Genomic DNA, 21605 nt, shown 5'->3' on the forward strand with positions numbered 1-21605 from the left:
GGTGGCCAACTCCTTATAATTCTGATATTTTCTCCATCTATCTCTAGTAAGTTTTGGAAGGTAAACACTCAATGTATTGAAATGATTAAATGTAGGGATAACCCATTTGTCTTTATGGTTACTGTATCTTTATACCACCTATTCACTTTTGTCTTATTAGGGTACTGAAAAGAGTTTTTTCTCCTGTCCTCATTCGGCCTGTTTTTCACCCAATTTTTCTTAGTGAACTTTTGGGTATATGATTTTTCATAGTTAAGATAATGATATTTATTAGTGCCACGAGATTTATTTTTGGCAAAATTATATCTGTCATTTCCTAGCTTTTTGTTTGGACCAGCCTGATGATCCATGGGGAGGAACTTTTCCATCTTATCTGTTCCACTAAATGGTAAAATAAGAGACTCGTTTAATGCAATGTTTCTATCATGTTGGAATTTCTTATTTTTCTTTAAAATAATATCTCTCTCATTTTTATTGATCCTAACAATAATAGATCTTCTAATTTCTTGTAGTCCTCCATATCAATGAATGGGCTAATAAGTAGTCCGGCAAATGGAGCCTCCCTGCAGTGCCGGGCTGAGGTTGGTCGGAGGAGGCGGAACTGGTTTGGGCCCACTTTAACCCCTAGGGGGCAATTAATACTTTGCATTTTAATTTTCAGTATAGTTTGAGCATATTATTAAATTAGTATTATTGTTTATTTATAAGGAGCCACACAGGTTTGGCAGCATACTTGGTGAAAACTCTGGTATATACTTTCATACCCAAGAAAGTCTCTGGTCTGACCTGGTATTTGGAACAGGGTTCCAAACTAAGACAGACCCGGGACATGCACTTTTACACTGTGGTGCTGACCTAGATTATTCCCGGATCGGTGCCGTTCACACTGCACATGGATACAGTGCCAGCGCTTGGAGATTACATCTTGCGTCGGAATGTGGGTCTCCCCGTGCTGTAAATAGGTCCTGGGTCGGACAACCTGGATTACCCGTTTACTCTGAGCCTTACCCGGAAAAAACCCTTCCCTGGTGACTGGACATGGGTGAAACTTTTCTACTAACAAAAATATCGGGTTGATGCTCTTTCACGTTCAATAACCTGGGATTTTCATGTCAATGGAAAAGGGGTATTAGTCTGCTATTACCATCACCAATAGTACACACATATTCAACACTTTATATTTAATTTTATTGATGACTTAATACAGGCTAAAGTGGAGCTACATTTTACAGGCGGGTATGTCCCAAATTTTATGTCAGTTTAAAATCCATAAGACCTCCATTAGTTTAATGCTAATTAAGCCTCAAAAACACCTTATATTACTTAACAATAAACTTAAACTAATAAATAAACTAATAAATAAAGACACAGACACAATATAGCTTGGCTAAAAGGTCATAGGCTCGCAAGAAGCGAGCGCTTGTTCTGAATGAGGGCAGCCGCTTCCTTTTTTTTAGTGCGGCCTCCTGGTTGCTAGCTAAGCTGTGGGTTACCACCCACAGCTTAGCGACCGACCAGGTTGATGGTCACGATGGTGAACACCATCGCGACCAATCGGGGCTTGCGACGAAACCCTAAGGTTGGGTCTCGGCAACCGCAAGCCCCAGGGAGCTTCCTGCTCTGATCGCTCGTGATGTCAGTGGGGCCGCCCCCAAACGGAGGCATTCACATGGGAACGCCTCCGTTTGGGCAGCCACTCCCCCGGCCCACCCACCAAAGGGGGCGTGCTGTCACTCAACATCGACAGCACGCCCTCTTTGGTACGAGACCCGGAGCGATGGATTGCCCGTCGCTATCCGGGTCTCGCGCATGCACACGACGGAGCCGGCTCCATCGTGCGCATGCGCTCTGGGCCACCATCGACCCGGTTGCGAGCGCTCAGCGCTTGCGACCGGGTCTGAATCAGGCCCTTATTTCATTAGCTGTATAGCTAGTGATCAGATTCGACAACATCCAAACTGCACAAAACCAAATGCCTTAACAGCCACAAAGCCGGAGGGGGGGCGGGTGGAGGCCTCTGATTATTAATAGCATGCACCACCCCAAGATTGTTGCACCAGAAAACCACATGTTGATTCCGCAAAAACTACTCCAAAGTTCCACTGACGGGACAATCGGAAACAGTTCCAACAACAACAAATTACTTGTAAGGCCCTCAGCAAGCCTTTCTAAAGGCTGGGGTGCAGCACACATACACCATCAAAAAAGGCACCAAAACCTAACAAGCAAAGCTGCAAGTCATATTCCTTCATGCGAGCCCTTTGGGACGTGAACATATCATATATAAATATATTCAAGTACATTCTTATGTTCCTCGGCACGCGTCTCCAGATAACAGGCCACAAAATTCAGCATGCCTTTAAGCCACAAATGAAAACAGCAATAAGCCCCTTCCCCAAGGCCCCCCCTGGTTTCTTAGCCTGCCTCATCTCATCAGTGAGCATGAAAAAAATCGACAAATTTACCCAAGCGAATCTTATTCTAAATTCTCCTGCGCACAAACACCTAAGAATCGAGGTGTTGGCGCAATACAACTCTACGCGGGCATCCAGGGGAACAAGTGATAGCTAGAACTGGAGTCGGGCAAGGGAAGAAAGTCAAGTATATCATACTCACCAACATTAGAGGAACTGCATCATCTGAAACTTCACACTGTGGACCCACCGGACCGCCATACGGCGCCACCTTGATGCGCACTGGAACAGTAGCCGCACAAGCCACCGCAACGTCTGTAGAATTCACAGCTGGGGACGGCAAACCTGAAACTAAAGGAGAAAGGTGAGCAGCCAGAATGGGAGCAGAGGAACTGGAAGGTGGCGGAGGGTGAGCAGGGGCAGAGACCAAAGGAAGAGGCAGGGGACAGGGCCAGGTCTGCAGAGGCGAAGCTGCAGGCAGGGGGGAGGTAAAGGGGGTTAATGGGAACAGAAGTAGGAGGGACCAAGGCCAGGGAATGAGAGGGACGGAGGGGACGGTTGTGGGGGTGGATGCCTGAACTGCCAGGAAGCAGAATTATCATGGGGAGAAGGAAAACCATGGGGAGGTATGGAGGGAAGGGTAAAGGTACGTGGGGGAAGGGAGGGGCGCAGCTGAGGTGGCAGGGGAAGCAGGGCAGACAGGAACGCCCTGCGCCGAGTGAGTGGAACAAGTGAGCGCTGGGTGGGGAGGAGGGGGGGAACTCCGCCCGCACTCCCGAGCTGATGCAGCTCTGAGCGGGCAGGCTAACTCCTCTAGGCGGCGTGCGGGGGGGGGGGGAAGGGGGGAAACAAAAGGTAAAGAAAAAAGACAACAAAGAAAAAGAGAAGAGATGCAAGTAAGAACAGGAGGAGGAACAGATTTGATAGCATGTAGGAGAAAGTGAGGCAGGATTGCCAGATACTCATCCACTGGATACTCATCCATTGGAGAACTCCAAAATGTAAAAGAGGCTGTCTCAAGGAGAAAAAAACCCATTATATACTAATCCCAATAAACACACCCTTGATTGAATGAACCATTGGCCGAACCATAAGCCAGGTGATCTAAAACTTAAACTAACCTGCCTAGCAACAAGGCTGTCATGCCAGCCAATCAGCAAAAAACCTAGGATTCTTACCTATTCTTAGCTTAGGCCCGTATTCAATAAGAAGCGAAAAGCCGCTTTTCAAAACAGTATCTCCGATCGCGGCTATTCGCCTGCTCGGAACTCATCTCCAAATTCAATTCCAGACGGTTTTCGCCTGCATGGAAAGTCAATGCAATGTAACTTAAGTCAATGCAATTGTAAGCTCCTAGGAGCAGGGTCCTCCTTCCCACTGTCTCACAGCCTTCTTCTCTAGCACTTCTATGACAGCCTTCACCTTCAGAGCTGTACTGTGTATGGAGAATTGTGTTGCTAATTGTTACTTGTGTTCTGTTTATATTTTGGTTACTGTATTGTAATGTAATGTTCTGTGTACCCTTTACTGTATGTACGGCGCTGCGGACCACCTGTGGCGCCCTATAAATAAAATGTAATAATAATAATGTAATAGGCGAAAAAGATTTGCTTCTGAATAGCTGGAGAAAAGAAATGCAACATTTTTATTTTGGGGTGCAAATGTTGGAAAACCACTTAGAAACCTTGGGATAGACCCCCAAAGGATGGCTGTGTAAAAAAAAACCCTAAGAACACCCTAAAAAAGCACTTTAATTCGTGGGTGAAAAAGCACAATTTAGGGGGACAAGCATAAAGTAGCTAAATGGACTTCTTGAGGGTCTGCAAGTCTGGGTCAGGTGTTTTTAGGATTGCAGGTGCATGCAACAGGTGCGTTTTTCATGTTTTTAAAAAATACACTTTAGAGATTTTAAAATATGCCAGTCCCCATTTTCAAGTACCCCAAATTTGACAGGACTACTTATTTTCACCAAAACATACTACTTAATGCCATTCTTCACTACTTTGGCAAATATGCTAATAACAAGGATTTTAAACAACTTCAGTAAACAAAACAGTTTTATTAGGGCTATTGAAACCCATCTACATTGATCCCCAATGTTATTGCATCTTTTTGGGGCGTTCAGGCTGATATGCCCAATTCTGACAGCACTTTCTGCCTCTTCCGCATTCGCCGCTTGCCGTTTTCACCTGGTTTGTAATTGAATAGGGCGAATAGGGGGGACATGCATGGAAGTTTTTGCATCCAAAACACGCGATGTCAGCGAAAAGTTGCGCAGGCGGAACTTTTTCGCTGAGGCAAAACTAATTGAATATGACCCTTACTATGCTTTCACCTACCTCAAAACCTCTCTTACAGCTCAAATTTGTTTGCCAAATGTAAAACAATTCTAGACTAATAGATGCCCTTTTTGCTAACAAGTATATATCGCCTTACTTTGCACACGAGCCTTATTTACCAGCAAAGCAAAATAATGTCATATATAGCAGAAGAGTATAAACTCTGGGCCTGATTCAGACCCGCTCGCGAGCGCTGAGCGCTCACAAGCGGGTCGATGGTGCCCAAGTGCGCATGCGCAGGACGGAGGCGGCTCCATCATGCGCATGCGCGAGACCCGAATAACGACGGCCAAGCCGTCGTTATGGGTCTCGCACCAAAGGGGGTGTGCTGTCGATGTTGATTGACAGCACGCCCCCTTTGGTGGGCGTGCCGGGGGCGTGGCTGCCCAGACGGAGGCGTTCCCACTCCTGGGCTTGAGGCAGCGAGACCCTACCGCAGGGTCTCGTCGCAAGCCCGATGGTCGCGATGGTCTTGACCATCGCGACCATCATTTTGGCCGCTCACTATAGCTGTGGGTGGTAATCCACAGCTATGCGAGTGGCCAGGAGGCTGCTCCAAAAAGGAGCAGGGACGGCCCTGATTCAGAGAGAGAGCTCTGTCAGAGCGTCCGGCGCTGAATCAGGGCCTCTGTGTAGTATAATTAGTTAAACTGTGAAGAGTGGAAATATATAACAAATCCCTATAATGCCACTAGTTATACACTCTCCGACAGTAAAACTCCAATTAAAGAACAAATGTAATCAAATAAAAGGAGCAATTAGGTCTGGGATAGACAGCTATTTAAACAGGTGGTGGTCTTACTTTATTAGCAGGTCCAGCCCTGTATTTGCTATGTAAAGTAACAATACTATGGCCCGTATTCAATTTCAGGCGAAAACCCGTGATGACGTCATTTTCGCCTGTTTCAATTATCCCCGTATTCAATTTCAGAGACTTTTCTCCGGTGCGAAAAGTCTTTGTAAAAAAACGGGGAACAGTTTTCTCCACAGAATAGGTGGCAAAAAAAAGTGCAGAATTGGGGTTTAGGGGTGCAGGCTTAAAAAAATAGCCTGCACCTCTGGGAATGTCCCCTAATAGTGATGTGTGACAAAAACAGTTTTTTTTAAAAAATCGGAACACCCCAAAAACTTGAGTTTAATTTTGGGGGTTAAAAATATGGCGTACAAAATCCTAAAGTAGCTAAATTGATTCCAGAGGGTTTTCCAAATATGCGGCAGGTGTTTTATTCAGTGCGGGTGGTAGCGGCAGGTGCATTTTTGAAAAAAAAATGTAAATAATTTTAAGGACTTAAAAATATGCTTGCACCCATTTTCATGTACCTCCTTCTCCAAAGCCGCATTTATGCACCTGCCGCGGCTATTTAAAAACCCGACTTCCCTTCAGCAGGCAAAAACAGGGATACTCATAGTGATCCCCCATGTCAGGACATCTTTAGGTGGTGCCAGGATGATTTCCCAAAAATTGACAGAACTTTTTGCCTGTTCCAGTTTGGCGGGGACGCGCACGATACTTTTTCGCCTGCAAAACAGGCGAAGGAGGCGAAAAGTCCAGCAGGTGAAAAGTCTGGACTTTTCGTCTGAAATTGAATATGGGCCTATGTTTTAAAGATCCACTTAAAATTCTATACCCAGTACTGTATTTTGTACTAAGCAATCTAAACTTATCATATTTTTATCATTAAAAGAAAAACAGCAGAGTGGACATATCTCAGCTGCAAAGCAGTTCGTATCACAGATATCTTTACAATGTCATTCCCATGGACTCCATTTATGTGAACATTATAATACCCCTTTTCCACTAGCTTCAATAACCCAGTTTGTGCACACGAGCGAGCAGCAACCGGGTTATTGTGCTGTGTGAAGGGCAGGGTTGAAATAAGATCGGTCGAGTGACCCAGCATTTCAACCCTGGTCACGAGAAGATTTGAAGGTGTGTTCAACCCTGATCGTGACGTAGTGTGAACGGGTAACCCAGGTCGATGAGGCCCAGGTTCCGTCCTCTGTATAGGGAGAGTTGGCATTAGTGCTGGGTAGGGCCGCCTGTCTGACATGGGTCTCAGCCAGGTCATGCCCAGGGCACATGAACATAATCCCGGGTGCGACCCGGCAATCTAGTGAAAAAGGGTATTAGTGATGACCGGTATTTTTTTTATTAACTCATTAATAAAGAGTAACGGGTATAAGAGATAAATGCTTAACTCACTGCGCCTAAAATGTGATATATGTCATGCGTAGTGTAGTAGTGATAGTATAAGGTCCTTTGCCATTTTAATTGTGAATAACATCCAAATAATACATATTTAACATCCCTGCAAAGCACATTCTAAGCATTATATTACATTGCCTTACTCATCTTGTTTATTTTAATCCCCTGCCTCCTAGAACTCCAATGCACGGTAATTCCTGGAAGCCTAAAGCAGGTGGACGCTGGTGCTGGTGAAGTGTACGGTGTAAATAATAATGGCGACATTTTCCACTGGGTGGGTAATGACTGGCAGCATATCCCAGGAAACCTCATCCATGTGACTGTGGGTCCAGCCGGTGTGTGGGGAGCCAACAACGTTTACAACATCTTCAAGTTACAAAATAACAATTGGAAGCTTTTGTCAGGTAAGAACACCAGAACGTTTCATAGAAAAATGATCAGGTCCTATGACTTTATAAAAGGTCACCTTAATGTACAGTATAAAGCCGCGTATCCACTACACGATTAATGAACGATTGAACAATAATGACATTGTCATCGTTCATTATACTGTGCAGTGGATATTGTGCCCACACTGAACAATATGTCTTTCAGTGCTGGTACCCTCCCTCATCCCCGAACCTGCACAGCCAGATGATATCGTCAGGTTGGACAGTAGGTTCGGGCGATGACGGATGCCGACAATGACCAGCGGGAGCGCGCATCGCTGGTCGTTGGCGACATATTCACTGCACGATGATGCGGATGATAAACGATAACGATGTTGTTATCGTTCAAATCGTCCAATATATTGTGTAGTGGATACGCGGATTATACATAACATTGAACCTAAAAACAAGTAACCAAAAGATTCCAGCGCTACTAATGCATAGAAAACGGATGGACAATGTTTAGTTGGAATGATAATTCTAATAAAAAATGTAATACAATATTACACTAAAAATACATGTAAAGAAATTATATACAAAGGAATATGAAAATAAAAATGAGAATGAAATAAAATAAATAAATAAACTAATATAAAAAAACACATATAGGTGTAAGCTGGATGTGATTTGAGGAAGCTCCTGAGGAAGCTGGACGTGATTTGAAGCAGTGAAACGCGTTGAGTCTTAGCTTTGGAGACTATCCTATCCATTCAACTGGCTATATACTTTCTTGGATTGCACGAACCCCTGTTGACTTTGGCGAAGTATGCATCTTCCGTTGGAGTATTACAGCCCTAATACCTGCATCGGCCATTGAATGTTGCCACGGACTGTGGAAAAATCATTCATCCAATAACGGTAATTCTACTCGCCTGAGGGACACTATGTTATATTTGGAAGGAAGATCCAATTAGGAATCATCAGATATGGTTCACCTACACCTACTGTATATGTGTCTTTTTTATATTAGTTTATTTATTTTATTTATTTATTTATTTCATTCTCATTTTTATTTTCATATTCCTTTGTACATAATTTCTTTTAATGTATTTTTAGTGTAATAGTGTATAAAATTTTGTATTAGAATTATCATTCCAAATGTCCATTGTCCATCCTTTTTCTATACATTAGTAGCACTGGAATATTTTGTTTTCTCGTTTATGTGTTTTTTTGGGGCTGACATCCCTTTATTTCCAGCAGGTCTCTGACAGCGCTTGGGTTTTGTTCTCTTTGAATAACATTGAACCTAGTATGTTAACATATTTGTAAATAATTTTCATAGAAATGTAATGTCTGACGTTGGTTGTTTACTCCACACTGCAGTTGTGATAGCACCTCCCAGATCAGGAATGTGGTGGCTTTTTATGGGAAAATGAGAAGTCATGTTGTCACTGCTTCATGGGGGTGGGGGGGCTGCATTCATATTATGGAAAAATCTGACTGGACAACAATATTGTACTTTTAGGTGCATGACCTAATTACGGGGGGGCGTGGCCACATTCCCTTAGTGAGCTCCTCAGCCCAGCGCATAGCCAGTGGGGGGCACGTCCAGTGTGATTGCTCTCCCCACAGGCATAGAAGACAGCTGCGGCTGCTGCCTAGCAGCCGTAAGCAGTCTCCCAGTGTAGCCCAGCACACAGCAGCGTGTGCTGGGCTGCTGCGATGTAAGAGGGGGGCGGCGCCAGAGTGGGGCCTTCGCCAGGCCCCTCCAGCAAGCCCGTGCCTGGTTAATTAGTTATCTGCTCCACCCCCTCTCTCGGCGCCCCTGCTTTTAGGACATGTACTAAGCCTTGGAGAGTGATAAAGTGGATGGAGATAAAGTACCAACCAATCAGCTCCTGTCACTTTACAGGCTGTGTTTGAAAAATGGCAGTTAGGAGCTGATTGGTTGGTACTTTATAACTCTCCACTTTATCACTCTTCAAGGCTTTTTACATCTCCCTTCTGTCCTTATTCTGTATCTGGCCTGCAGTACCTCAGTGCAGCTGTGACAGTCTGACATTTTATCTTTACTGCAGGAGTTAATCTGTCTTCCCTGTTAATCACCTGCCTCACTGCCAGGGCTGGATTATAAATGGGACAAATGGAGCTACAGCTCCAGGCCACACAGGAAAATAGGCCCATATGATCCACTACAGTGCAGTGCTGACAGGAAAAAAAAATTCCTGTACCCACCAACAGCCCAGCTCCTCCCGAGTCCCGGCCGCCTGAAGCATTGCCCATTTACTCTACCCAACCTACTGATTGTCTAACTGAAGCCCTGCCGACCGCGGGGCCATCGGTAACTCCGCACCCTTCTGTCTGAAGCCCCATCTACATACTGGCCGATGCTCTCTCTGGTCATGTTAAGCTCCACCCCCTGGATCACCCACAGATAGCTGTCCATGGGGAAGATTCAATTAGCCGCGACAAATTGCCGTCCAACATCCCCGCGGCTATTCAATTAAACAGCCTTTTTCCTGCACCATACAATCAGGACACACACGTGGAAACACACTGATTCCGCATATACTGCGGAATCAATGGGTTTTCCCCATGTGTGAGGCCGATTTGGTTGTTTTTACGAGGATTTTACCTCGCACCTCCATGAGCTGCGAGGTAAAGTCTGTCTGCGGGGGCTCCCCGGTAAATGAATTGGTCCGGCATGGCAATTAGTCGCGGTGAGAACCGACACACAGCTGTGTCTGCATGATATGTCCCTGTTTGTCATCACTCTGGGGGCATTTCCAGCACTTCGGGATCTGATGGGCTGCTCTTTGTCACTGATTAACTAAAAAGTATCCAAAGAGAAACAAGGATCAAAAGGACTCAGGTAGGGGGTACGCTTGAAATATAGACACAATGCAATCAAACCCCCCCCCCAAAAAAAATTATATAATGAAATTTAAAAAAAAAAATCAAGGTAAACAAGTGTGCAGTATCTGTATGAATTCTGTAGGTGTCTAGGTACTCCCAAATGAATGTGTATAAAACTTAACTTTTAATAAAGATATTTATAAAATGAATAATGTATTCACTAACAATATTGAATGACACACAGATATAAAAAAACATATATGTAACATTAAATGCCGATGATGTCATGCATTTGTCACAAATGGACTCAAAAAGTTTGCACACAGCTATCTTCATATAAGCAAAAAGGCAAAAATGCATGTATCACCAGATCCTATCTGGTCATGAAATGTTTGTAACCAACGGTAAATGTTTTACAAAAAATGTAGACAATAAAAAACCAGTTTTGGTGCAGGGCAAAATGTGAACTTTTCTGATCAAACAATTATATATTATTAAACTGTATTTGCTAATTTTGTACCATTTGTATCAGTAATGTTTCTTTAGAATGAAGATTACTGTCCCCAAGCCTTATCCTTCTAATCCTACCAATTGTGGATCATCTCTAGCCACTTCCCTCAAATTTTCTTCAGCCTCATCTTGTCTTGTATCTCTCCAGCCCCCTGTGTCTCTCCAGCCCTAGCCATCCTTCTGTCTCTCCATCTCCAGATCCCTTCTGTCTCTCCAGACCACACGTCTCAAGCCCACAGAGTCTCTCCAGCCCACATAGTCCCTCCAGCCACAGACCACAGTGTCCCTCCAGCCTCAGACCACAGTGTCCCTCCAGCCCCAGCCCACAGTGTCCCTCCAGCCCCAGCCCACAGTGTTCTTCCAGCCCTAGCCCAGTGCTGCTCCAGCTCCCACACTTACCTTCTATGTCTTCTTGCTGCCTGCCATGGCTCATCTGGTCTAACTTTCAGTGGTGCAGCATTGCATAACATCACACTCACTTTATTGTACCAGCCGCCATCATTGCAGTAAAGCAGCTGTTCCCTGGACAGATTCCGTCCATACATGTCTGCGCCCTGCTGATCACTGCAGCAGAGCAGGCAGAGGTTAGAGTGAGGCTTATCTGTAGGGCTCTATGGAACCTCAGGCCTGTTACAGCTGTGCCTCTAGTCACTGGGCCTGTATAGGTTCCAGATCCTAGCCTGTCCAGTTATTCTGATCTATGTTGCCTGTTCATGTTGCTTGGATCCTCCATTAATGTATCAGTTTGCAAAACCAAAAGACTTCTACCTGGATTTGTTTCAGCATGTGATTTTAATATTCCATTATAGGAAATAAAGTGCACATCATTTATGCAGTTTAAAGTTAAGACAATGAAAAACCAGTAGAACAGATTATTAAACAAATAAGTGGTGCTATTAACATATCATAGTACTAGCAGGCTGTAATTCTTGTAGATAATAAAATGAGACCAAGAAGCTAGAACAGACACTGTAAAACATTGTATATTTTCACCAGTGTTTTGTAACAGTTGCTAATGATAAATAGTAATGATATGATGTAACTATTTAATACAGATATAGGTAGGCTTACCCTTTAAACCTGGGACACTCATTACACAGATTATGTGGCTGGCTGACTACAAGCCTGCATTTCATCTGGTTTTAATCCGCCACAGAACCTGTATAATTCATGAGTGTCCCAGTTTAAAGGGATAGTATGGTAAACCTAGAGATTGGGCCTGATTCAGTTTTGGGAATAGAGGGCCTGATTCATTTTGGATCGCTATTGTGATCGCAGCTGTGATTATGCACGCAGGTCTGCTGCGAAAATATGCTAATGACTGCAATTGCAAAGCCACTATAGAGATGCCCAAAGCCAGCACAGAGATGCCCACTACTGCTTTCGCACATCTGTAATACCATGCAATCTTGCATTCACATCAGTAATATCGAGTAACATCGGTCCCTCCCGCACAGTTACAACAGGTCTGACCTTACTCAGAAATTGCTAATCTCATTGCATGCAGTGAGCACACAAGCTTCGTATGTTGTCGCAGTGGCTAAATTATGCACGCCCCTGTAACGGTGTGCAAACGGACAGGCACGACTACGTTTCTCAGACCACTTCCCCATCACCACCCGAAACGCTGCCCTGACTTCAATCACTCTGCGATGGCTTTGTATCTGTGTTGGTGAATGCAGAGCGATGGCAATGCTAACTTGCGCACTGAGATGCATGTGCAGTATGCAACAATCTGCAGTCTGCATACGCTATCGCAATAGCGATTCATGCTGAATCAGGCCCAGAGTGCAATATTGCAAATAACTGTGCATGCGGGGTAAATACTGGCTGCTTTTACATGTAGCCCACCAATGCTGCACAGCTTTATTACACTGCGATTTAGATTTAAGTTTGGACACACCCCTCCCAAATCTAAATCTCTCTGCACATTTTACATCTGCTCCACCTGCAGTTTAGCATGGTGTTACCCAGATGCACAATTACCTGCTTTATCTTCTGGTGTGTACACACAGAGTGCCCAGCCAGCGATTCGATTCGATATCGATCATCCAGCACACCACCAATTCACCGACTTTAGCGACCCACGATCAACGCACATCGCTGGTCGTTGGTGGGTTGGTAGGGGCCAAAAAAGGAACGATTTGAACAATAACGATATGAACTATATCATTATCATTCAAATCATGCATTTATATTGCTACGTTTGTGTATGCAGCATTACGCTATTCCCAAAGCTGAATCAGGCCCATAGTACACATACGTATATTGGCAATGAGCCTAACAAATAAAGATTCTGTTATCTTTCTGGTTGTCTACAAAACAGTCTCCGATACTCATTTTATTAATATTTTACCATTTTTGTATATTGTGTATCCTAATTGAAACTATTTTAATATCAATTTAAATAAATGTAATGTTTTAACTTTATATACGACCTAGTGCACCATATCATTATCTTGTTTTCCTAATACCGGATACACAACCATAGTGGGTAGCACCTCTTCAATACAAATGTGAAAATCAATGTTTTGATTAAATGTATAATCGAAGAGATGGTTGTTAAATGGTGCGGTCACTTTCCCTTGTACAACAATGGATTTATGTTTCTGTCTGCAAGCGTTTTGGAATCCCACTTCTGTTCCTGCAAGCTTCAAATTGAGTTAGCTAAGTTACTCCTGAAAGTCAGAGAACGGCTGGGCTAGCAGCCTAGGCTTGGGGTGCCCTGGAGAAGGGGAACCCTTTATTGGGGGATCCCCAGGGATCCCCAGCCTGGGCTGACTAGCAGTCAGGGGTAATGCTTTAGCTTGGGGACCTGGTAAAAATGCTCCCTTGGCTGTGGCATTATACCCATGCTAGAAAAAGTTTGGTGCTGGTTCTGGTAAATTCTTGGGAACCCTACGCATTTTTTCCCCTGTATTTCCAGAGCCAGGACCTTATCAGAACCCAGTGCTGGTTGCGCTAAATACAAGGGACCCCTTCATCAAATTTTGATGATACAATGTACGACCTGCGGGTACGCACATCGGCATCATGATCATGAGTGGTCACTCACGATTGGGCATATTTTACATGATTTGTCGTTTCGATGCACTGAAATTGGGCAAATTGTGTAAAATATCGTCTAGTGTGTACGCACCTTTAGTTAATCTCCCCCTGCTTCTAGCAATGAATAATAGTTATAGTGTAACCTTATTGATTTAATAGCTTTTTCAAAGGAACACTTTATTGTGCAATGTTTAGTTACAGAGATGATATAAATAAAAAGGGTTACAAATTACCATTCAGCTTATTCTTGCCTGAGGTGGTGGTGGCAGGAAATGCAGATCCAGACTTTAACTTAGAAATTAACCCCCAAATCTGACACAAAGCAAAATGTTCCTATACTTTTTATAAACTGTTCCCCCATAGTGATGTCATGCCCAATTTCCTGATGTCTGGCTGTTTTGTAATTAACCCAGGGAAAATACCAGGATCGCCCATTTAACTTTTATCCTAAGTACAAATAACTGAATAATTTCCCCTTTGTGGCAGCCATATGAAATATGGTATGTTCACATTAATCTCTATTATTTAAGCTACACATGTTTATAAACTGACTGCACTGTAATATTTGATTGGTTAAATAACACATTTCTACCTTCTACATCCTAGGGACTCTCATATCACACCCGACCAGCGTACAAACTTCAGGTTTATTTCTATGATTTTTGGAATCTACTAGCATTGATAGAAATATAAATTTTTGTTCAAAAGCAGATAAAGTGCCATGAGAGCTCTGCCTTATATGTTCATTCACTGTAAAGCCCTACTGAACTGTTGAGCTGTACTTCATTGCTGATACCTTTTGGTGGCTCTAGGTTACTCCTACAGCACCTATAAGTTCCACCTTGCCAAGCTCATTTGAAGAATAATGACTTTGTGTCCCTGACTGCTCCTACCAAATATGCTCTCGTAACCATCACAATCAACTGCCGCATGTATATCCTATCGCCACTTCGATTCCCATGGTATTATTCTCAATTTTATATTTATCCTGATTGAAAATCTGTAATAACCCCAAAGAAAATAAAAACAGACAAATTGGCTCTGCCAGTACATTTCTTCGGTATCTCTACCTCTTTTCATAGCTGATTCCCCCTCACCGGAAGACCCTGTCCCATTGGATGGTCCTGTGACCCTCCATTCTATCCATCTCCTGCTCTCCTCTTTCAAATCGGAAATGACTGAATTGAGGTCTTCAATTAAAAATTCCTAAAAGTCTGGCACTGTACCTCTTAAGTAGTAATATATAGGAATATTCTGACTGCTGCCCGGAAAATCAGAGTGGGGGATATACCAACCCGCACACAGCTAAGACACAAAAAATAGGTAAGTGTTCCGAGGCGCTGTCAGATTAATAAATGTAATCAGATATTATAAAATGTTACATACACATATATAAAATACAATGAATCCAATACAGTCAAATCTATGACCATAACCCACCCAAGAACCTCTGAATCCGGAAGAAAGGCAAATGTCTATTGCCCTAATTGGGAGAAGCTTCTAGTTATTATTTTGATTCCAAGCTGTGACACAGTTAATAGTCTGTATCCACCAGTGCAGGCAAATGTATCCAATATACAAAATCAAATTGTCTTTGTTCCAATTGCAACATGTTAGCACGGGGACATTCCCTTGTGACAGTTTTCAGAGAAAAACATATAATTGTTGGTGGATATATTGATTTCTCTAATAAGCAATATGAAATGTCATTCGCTCCCCAGAAATTGTTGATATGTGAAGATAAACAAGCACTTAATTATGTGGCTCATATACAGTCTTATAGATCACCGACAAGTCATTAATCTTTATAGATAGTGTATCTGTATATTATTACATTCCTGCACAGTCGATGTGTTAGGCAGTCTGCCTGCTCTTTTATACAGACTCTCATACAATGCTGCACTGTCTTGTAAGTTGGTCAGCAGTAGAAAATCAATTGCCGGTTTGTATCTCACCGTCTCTGCCTCTCCGGACTAGCGGCTCATGTAGTATACAGCCAAGAGGAATGATGTCAATATTGACCGGTCAACAATCTCACTAGGATGTGTCTACGCGTTTCTCCGCCTTAAGCAAAGTCCAATTAGATTGTTTTATTCACCAGCTGAGTGCTTTACTTTGTCCATTGGAAATCTGGACTGCCTGTAATCTGGATACATAATAACGAACTATAAAGTTCCACACAAGTATAAAGCAATATCCATTTTTCTGAATGTCATATTGATAAACATTAAAGAAATAAAAGATATAAAATATATATATATATATATATATATATATATATATTCGACAGCAAATAAAGTGGCACGCTGCAGACTGTTCAAATGCACTTAAAAGTTGATAATTTTATTCCAACATTTCGGGGACGGCCCCCCGTCTTCAGGGATTCATACATGACATTACTTCCTAATGCACTGCTATAAATACACACTGACATACAAACAATTAACACAGATGGTGCTCACCTGTCTGTCCCCGCCATCCGCCACACCGCACTGCACGCTGTCAGTCCAGTGTGTCCGGCGTGATGACGTCATCAGGCGGGGACATCCAGGCGCTCCATCACAGAACATGTGTCTTGGTTGCTAGGCAACCACTGCATCTGCTGAAAAATATAAACAACATAAAAAACATAGAAAAACATAATTTTAAAATAATGCACATAAGAATACATTAATACAGACTATTATGCAGCGATGAGTCTACTCTTTGATCAATAATATGGGATCCAGGGGTGCTAGAGCAAGTAATCCCAGATACAGATGATATAGAGCCAATTTAGGGGCAACACAAGGCTCAAGTACCTCAGCTAGAGAGGCAGAACCACAAATGGATACCTCTACAGACCAGGCTCTCCCTTTAGGGCTGCAGACACGATCCACGTTTTACACCCCTTACACAGGAGGTCGAGGCAAACGAGGAGGTCAGGACAGAACGAGAGGCAGCAGAAGAAAACCGCCATACCGACCAAGGACCTAGTGTTTAATTTGTCAGCCTTCCCCCTGACACAGGCTGAATTATCAGTGCTTTCAAAAGTACTTTCGTTTGTACCCACATCCAAAGTGGACCCCGTCCAATGGAAGATAGACACTTACAAGTTTAATAGGACTCTTCGTATTAAAGATTCTTTGGTAAGAGAGCTGATACCACCACGACTACAGAAGATGACGTCATAGAATGCGTCTACCAAAACATTCACAAGTTTGTTGGACAAACAAGGCTTAGAATTACAGCAAGAGTCATTTCATCACCATAATCTCAACAGAGATGAAATGGCAGCCTTAAGATCCAGCAGGACTGATATTATCATAAGGGGAGCGGACAAGGGAGGGGGTGTAGTAGTAGAAGATTTGTAGGCATATCAGAGAGAGTGTTTAAGTCAACTCAATGATGTCAGTACTTATGAATCATTAACAGCAGATCCTACTCTGAATTTTCAATCTGAATTAAATTCTATTTTGCACAGTGTGGTACAAGATAAGGTAATTAATCAAGAGTTAAGTTTAGCACTACAGGTTAAATTTCCAATAGTTCCTTTGTACTATACAGTACCCAAGATTCATAAAAGTATGATAGATCCCCCAGGCAGGCCTATTATTTCTGCCAGGGGATCTTTATTTCAACCAGTAGGGACGTATTTGGACACGTTGTTAAATCCTTGTATAGAACACTTGCATTCTTACTGATTTATTATTGAAGTTACAGGAATTGGGATCTCTGGGCCTGATTCATACCCGCTCGCGAGCGCTGAGCGCTCGTATGCGGGTCGATATTGCCCAAGTGCGCATGCGCACGACGGAGGCGGCTCCGTCGTGTGCATGCGCGAGACCGGAATAACGATGGCCAAGCCGCCGTTATGGGTCTCGCACCAAAGGGGGTGTGCTGTCGATGTTGATTGACAGCACGTCCCCTTTGGTGGGCGTGCCGGGGGCGTGCCTGCCCAGACGGAGGCGTTCCCATGGGAACACCTACCATATGGGGCCGGCCCCACTGACATCACTAGTGATGTCAGTGGGAGTGCTTTTGGCTCTGATAGAGCCAAAAGCACTCCTGGGCTTGCGGCAGCGAGACCCTACCGCAGGGCCTCGTTGCAAGCCCGATGGTCGCGATGGTCTTGACCATCGCGACCATCATTTTGGCCGCTCGCTTTAGCTGTGGGTGGTCACCCACAGCTATGCGAGCGGTCAGCTCCAAAATGAAGGAGGGACGGCCCTGATTCAGAGCGAGCGCTCTGTCAGAGCGTCCGGCTCTGTCAGAGCGTCCGGCTCTGAATCAGGGCCTCTGCCTGAGAACTTGATACTATGCAGTGCAGACGTAACAAGTTTGTATATGTGCATACCTCACAAGGAGGGGTTAGAAGCAATGAAGAAGCTAATAACCAATAATGCCCATTATTTTGGGCCATCGGTAGAATTTTTTCTGACATTACTAACATTAGTTTTGACCAGAAATTATTTTTATCATGATGGAGGATACTACATTCAGAGGGCAGGCTGTGCCATGGGGTCGGCAGTGGCTCCGGCATATGTATACATAGTGTAGAGCAGCAGCTGCTATACACAGAAGGGGTTTTGAATCCACATGTCATTTTATATTTGAGATTTATAGATGATCTCTTGATAGTGTGGAGTGGTTCAGAAACAGAACTTACATCTCTATTAGAATCCCAAAACTCTTCCAACAGTCCGGTAAAGCTAACGTACAAAATGAGTAAGGAGACCATCCAATACCTGGATGTTAATATATACCGTCAAGGTTAGTACTTCATTGTATAGCAAAGAAACTGATAGAAATACCCTTTTACGCCATGAAAGTTTTTGCCCCTTGCCCCTCCGTAAGGGTCTACCTTACTCACAATTCTTGAGGATGAGAAGGATCACTTCGGACCCAGCTCTGGTTGAACAGGCACTGGATGAGATGTTGGAAAAATTTGTTACAAGAGGGTATGAACGCAAACATCTTTTACAGCTTAATCAAAAAGTTATTAATACCCCAAGGGAAGATACTTTAAAGTCTAATAAGAACAGAGATGTAACTTTATCTAAACAGAGGATTCCATGGGTCAATAGATTTGGCCCTAATAGTCAACAGGTCAATCGTATGGCTAAACAATGGTGGCCAATGGTCACTAGTGACCCTGACCTTATGTCCCTGCATGACACTAAGCTATTACCTAGTTACACCAGGAATTCCAACATCAGGGATCAAGTTGTCAAATTGGACATAACTGGTTTCCAAAAATCTAAGGGAGATCACTTTTTGACCCGTAGAGCTGGATGTTACCGATGTTTGGGATGTGTTACGTGTAGATCATTATTGACAGGAGACACGTTCTGTCATCCCCATACAGGTAAACGTTTTAAAATCAATTTCCCTGTCACCTGCACGACTACATATGTGGTCTATATGTTAAGTTGTCCCTGTGGTTTAGCCTATGTGGGCAAAACCCAGAGACAATTCAAGGAGCGAATGGCGCATCATAGAAGCGCCATTAGGCAAACCTTAGAAACTGGACATAGCGAACAGCCGGTGGCCAGACACTGTGTGTTGGCTAAACACAGTGTAGCTAGTATATGCTCGATCATAATTGACCACTTATCCCTTAACAAAAGGGGTGGTAATAGGGATAAAATCTACAAAAGGAAAGTAGATGGATATTAAACCTCAATACTATAAATCCAAAAGGATTAAATGAAACATTACCTTTACAATGTTTCTTGTAATTGACTATAGTCTGCTATCCAATTTTACATCAGACAATCAAGGTTTATTATACCCAATACCTGAGACAAATAGTGTTAAAGTATAGTATTTAACATATAATGAAGCATAATAGTCTGTATTAATGCATTCTCAAGAGTATTCTTATATGCATTATTTTAAAATTATGTTTTTCTATGTTTTTTATATTTTTCAGCAGACACAGTGGTTGCCTAGCAACCGAGACACATGTTCTGTGATGGAGCACCTGAATGTCCCCGCCTGATGACGTCATCACGCCGGACACACTGGACTGACAGCGTGCAGCGCGGTGTGGAGGATGGTGGGGACAGACAGGTGAGCACCATCTGTGTTAATTATTTGTATATCAGTGTGTATTTCTAGCAGTGTATTAGGAAATAATGTCATGTATGTATCCCTGAAGACGGGGGGCCGTCCCCGAAATGTTGGAATAAAATTATCAACTTTTAAGTGCATTTGAACAGTCTGCAGAGTGCCACTTTATTTGCTGTCGTATATGTGGATGGGCTGTCATCCTAAACAGAGCACCGCAGCATTTCACCAAGCATTAGCCATAAGGAGTTCCGGACAAAGATTGAGTGTTATATATATACCTTTGGAGCGCTACAACTTTGAGTATTAATTGAATAGAAGAAATTTCCACCACTTAGGGGGATTTATTGCAATATTAGTTGTTGGTCAAACCCAACCTTCTAGTTAGTCTTCAAATCACCAAACGCGTTGGGGAAAGCTGTACTCTTGCCTTAAATGAGCCATCAAGATAAGCAATTTTAAACTTATGGTTGCGTTTTAAGCAAATTATTTCTCTGTGCCTATTTTTTATTCCAATTTCTCTTATGACATTCTTTTTATGCTGAACTTTGTTGTGCAATAGTATTCTAAAACTTTTATTTGTCATGAATCACTTGTACTTTATTAATACTACTTTGCCAACAGTATTCCCTGTTTTAATGTGCCTTTTATATAATTAAGTACACTGCCAGAATTATCCAAGCACTAGTTGCACTTTAGAAACTATAGTCACCTTACTACCTAGAGGTTTCTTCAAATTATGAGAGATTTGGCATAATAGAGGACCTATTTTTACTCTATTATATTCTATATTTTTTGTTCTATATATTAATTAATTCCTTTTTCTTTGTATTAATAATGTTAGAATAAATAGTTTTATATACATATATTTATTGCTTAGTCTATACTATCTACACATATTTATTTGATATTGCACTTGCACTTTAATTCTGAGAGACGCCTGTCACTGGACTCATTCACTTTTACCTATTCCTTATTTAGGACTCACGCCCCAGTCCTTTCCATTATGATCTAGCTGACACCCATTTGTAGAGTGCTCCTTTCTATAATTGTATTATTATCACTTATTAATTTTGTAATCGGTTGGCGACATCACCATCATATTGTACTAATATATATATAAAAATGTTTAGTTTCTCCAGAGTCAGATTATATTAACTCATTCTATCTTTCTAGCTGTTTTTCACAATTAGTATTGAACATACTGTATATACAGTATCTCTATCAGACCTAACCTAATTATAATTCATATATGAACATAATTTATCTGATGGAATACATATATTAATTAACTGGCTTATTTTCACATCCACGTATTACACTTAAAACATACAATGGCTCATAGATGTTATAGACATATCAACATACTATTCATGTCTATTCATCCCTTTATTTTTGTATTAATTATATACTTCATTTTTTATTATCGCTTATTTTTTACTCTGATATTAAGAACTACTAGACAGATACAGATACATGCAAAAATGTCATCTAAGGAGATAGATATAAATACATATACCCATATGTCTGACAAAAAGTATATAATGGAAAAAAAATATATAATAAAAAACAAATAATGTTATTCATGTCTATTCATCCCTTTATTTTTGTATTAATTATATACTTCATTTTTTATTATCGCTTATTTTTTACTCTGATATTAAGAACTACTAGACAGATACAGATACATGCAAAAATGTCATCTAAGGAGATAGATATAAATACATATACCCATATGTCTGACAAAAAGTATATAATGGAAAAAAAATATATAATAAAAAACAAATAATGTTTCAAACATATGAGAATAGTA

The 21605-nt window shown here is 42.2% G+C and overlaps 1 protein-coding gene across 1 annotated transcript in view; it reads left to right on the top strand.

Annotated features, from left to right (window-relative positions):
• LOC148442259 (fish-egg lectin-like) overlaps nucleotides 1–21605 on the top strand; it is a 78031-nt gene that overhangs the window by 11648 nt on the left and 44778 nt on the right. Inside the window, exon 2 of the mRNA XM_088464116.1 lies at nucleotides 7136–7363. Coding sequence (XP_088320242.1) covers nucleotides 7136–7363 — 228 coding nt within the window. The remainder of the gene's footprint in view (nucleotides 1–7135; nucleotides 7364–21605) is intronic.

Source organism: Taudactylus pleione, unplaced genomic scaffold (genome assembly GCF_031769625.1).
Source record: "Taudactylus pleione unplaced genomic scaffold, aTauple2 ptg001592l, whole genome shotgun sequence".
Taxonomy (NCBI): Eukaryota; Metazoa; Chordata; class Amphibia; order Anura; family Myobatrachidae; genus Taudactylus; species Taudactylus pleione.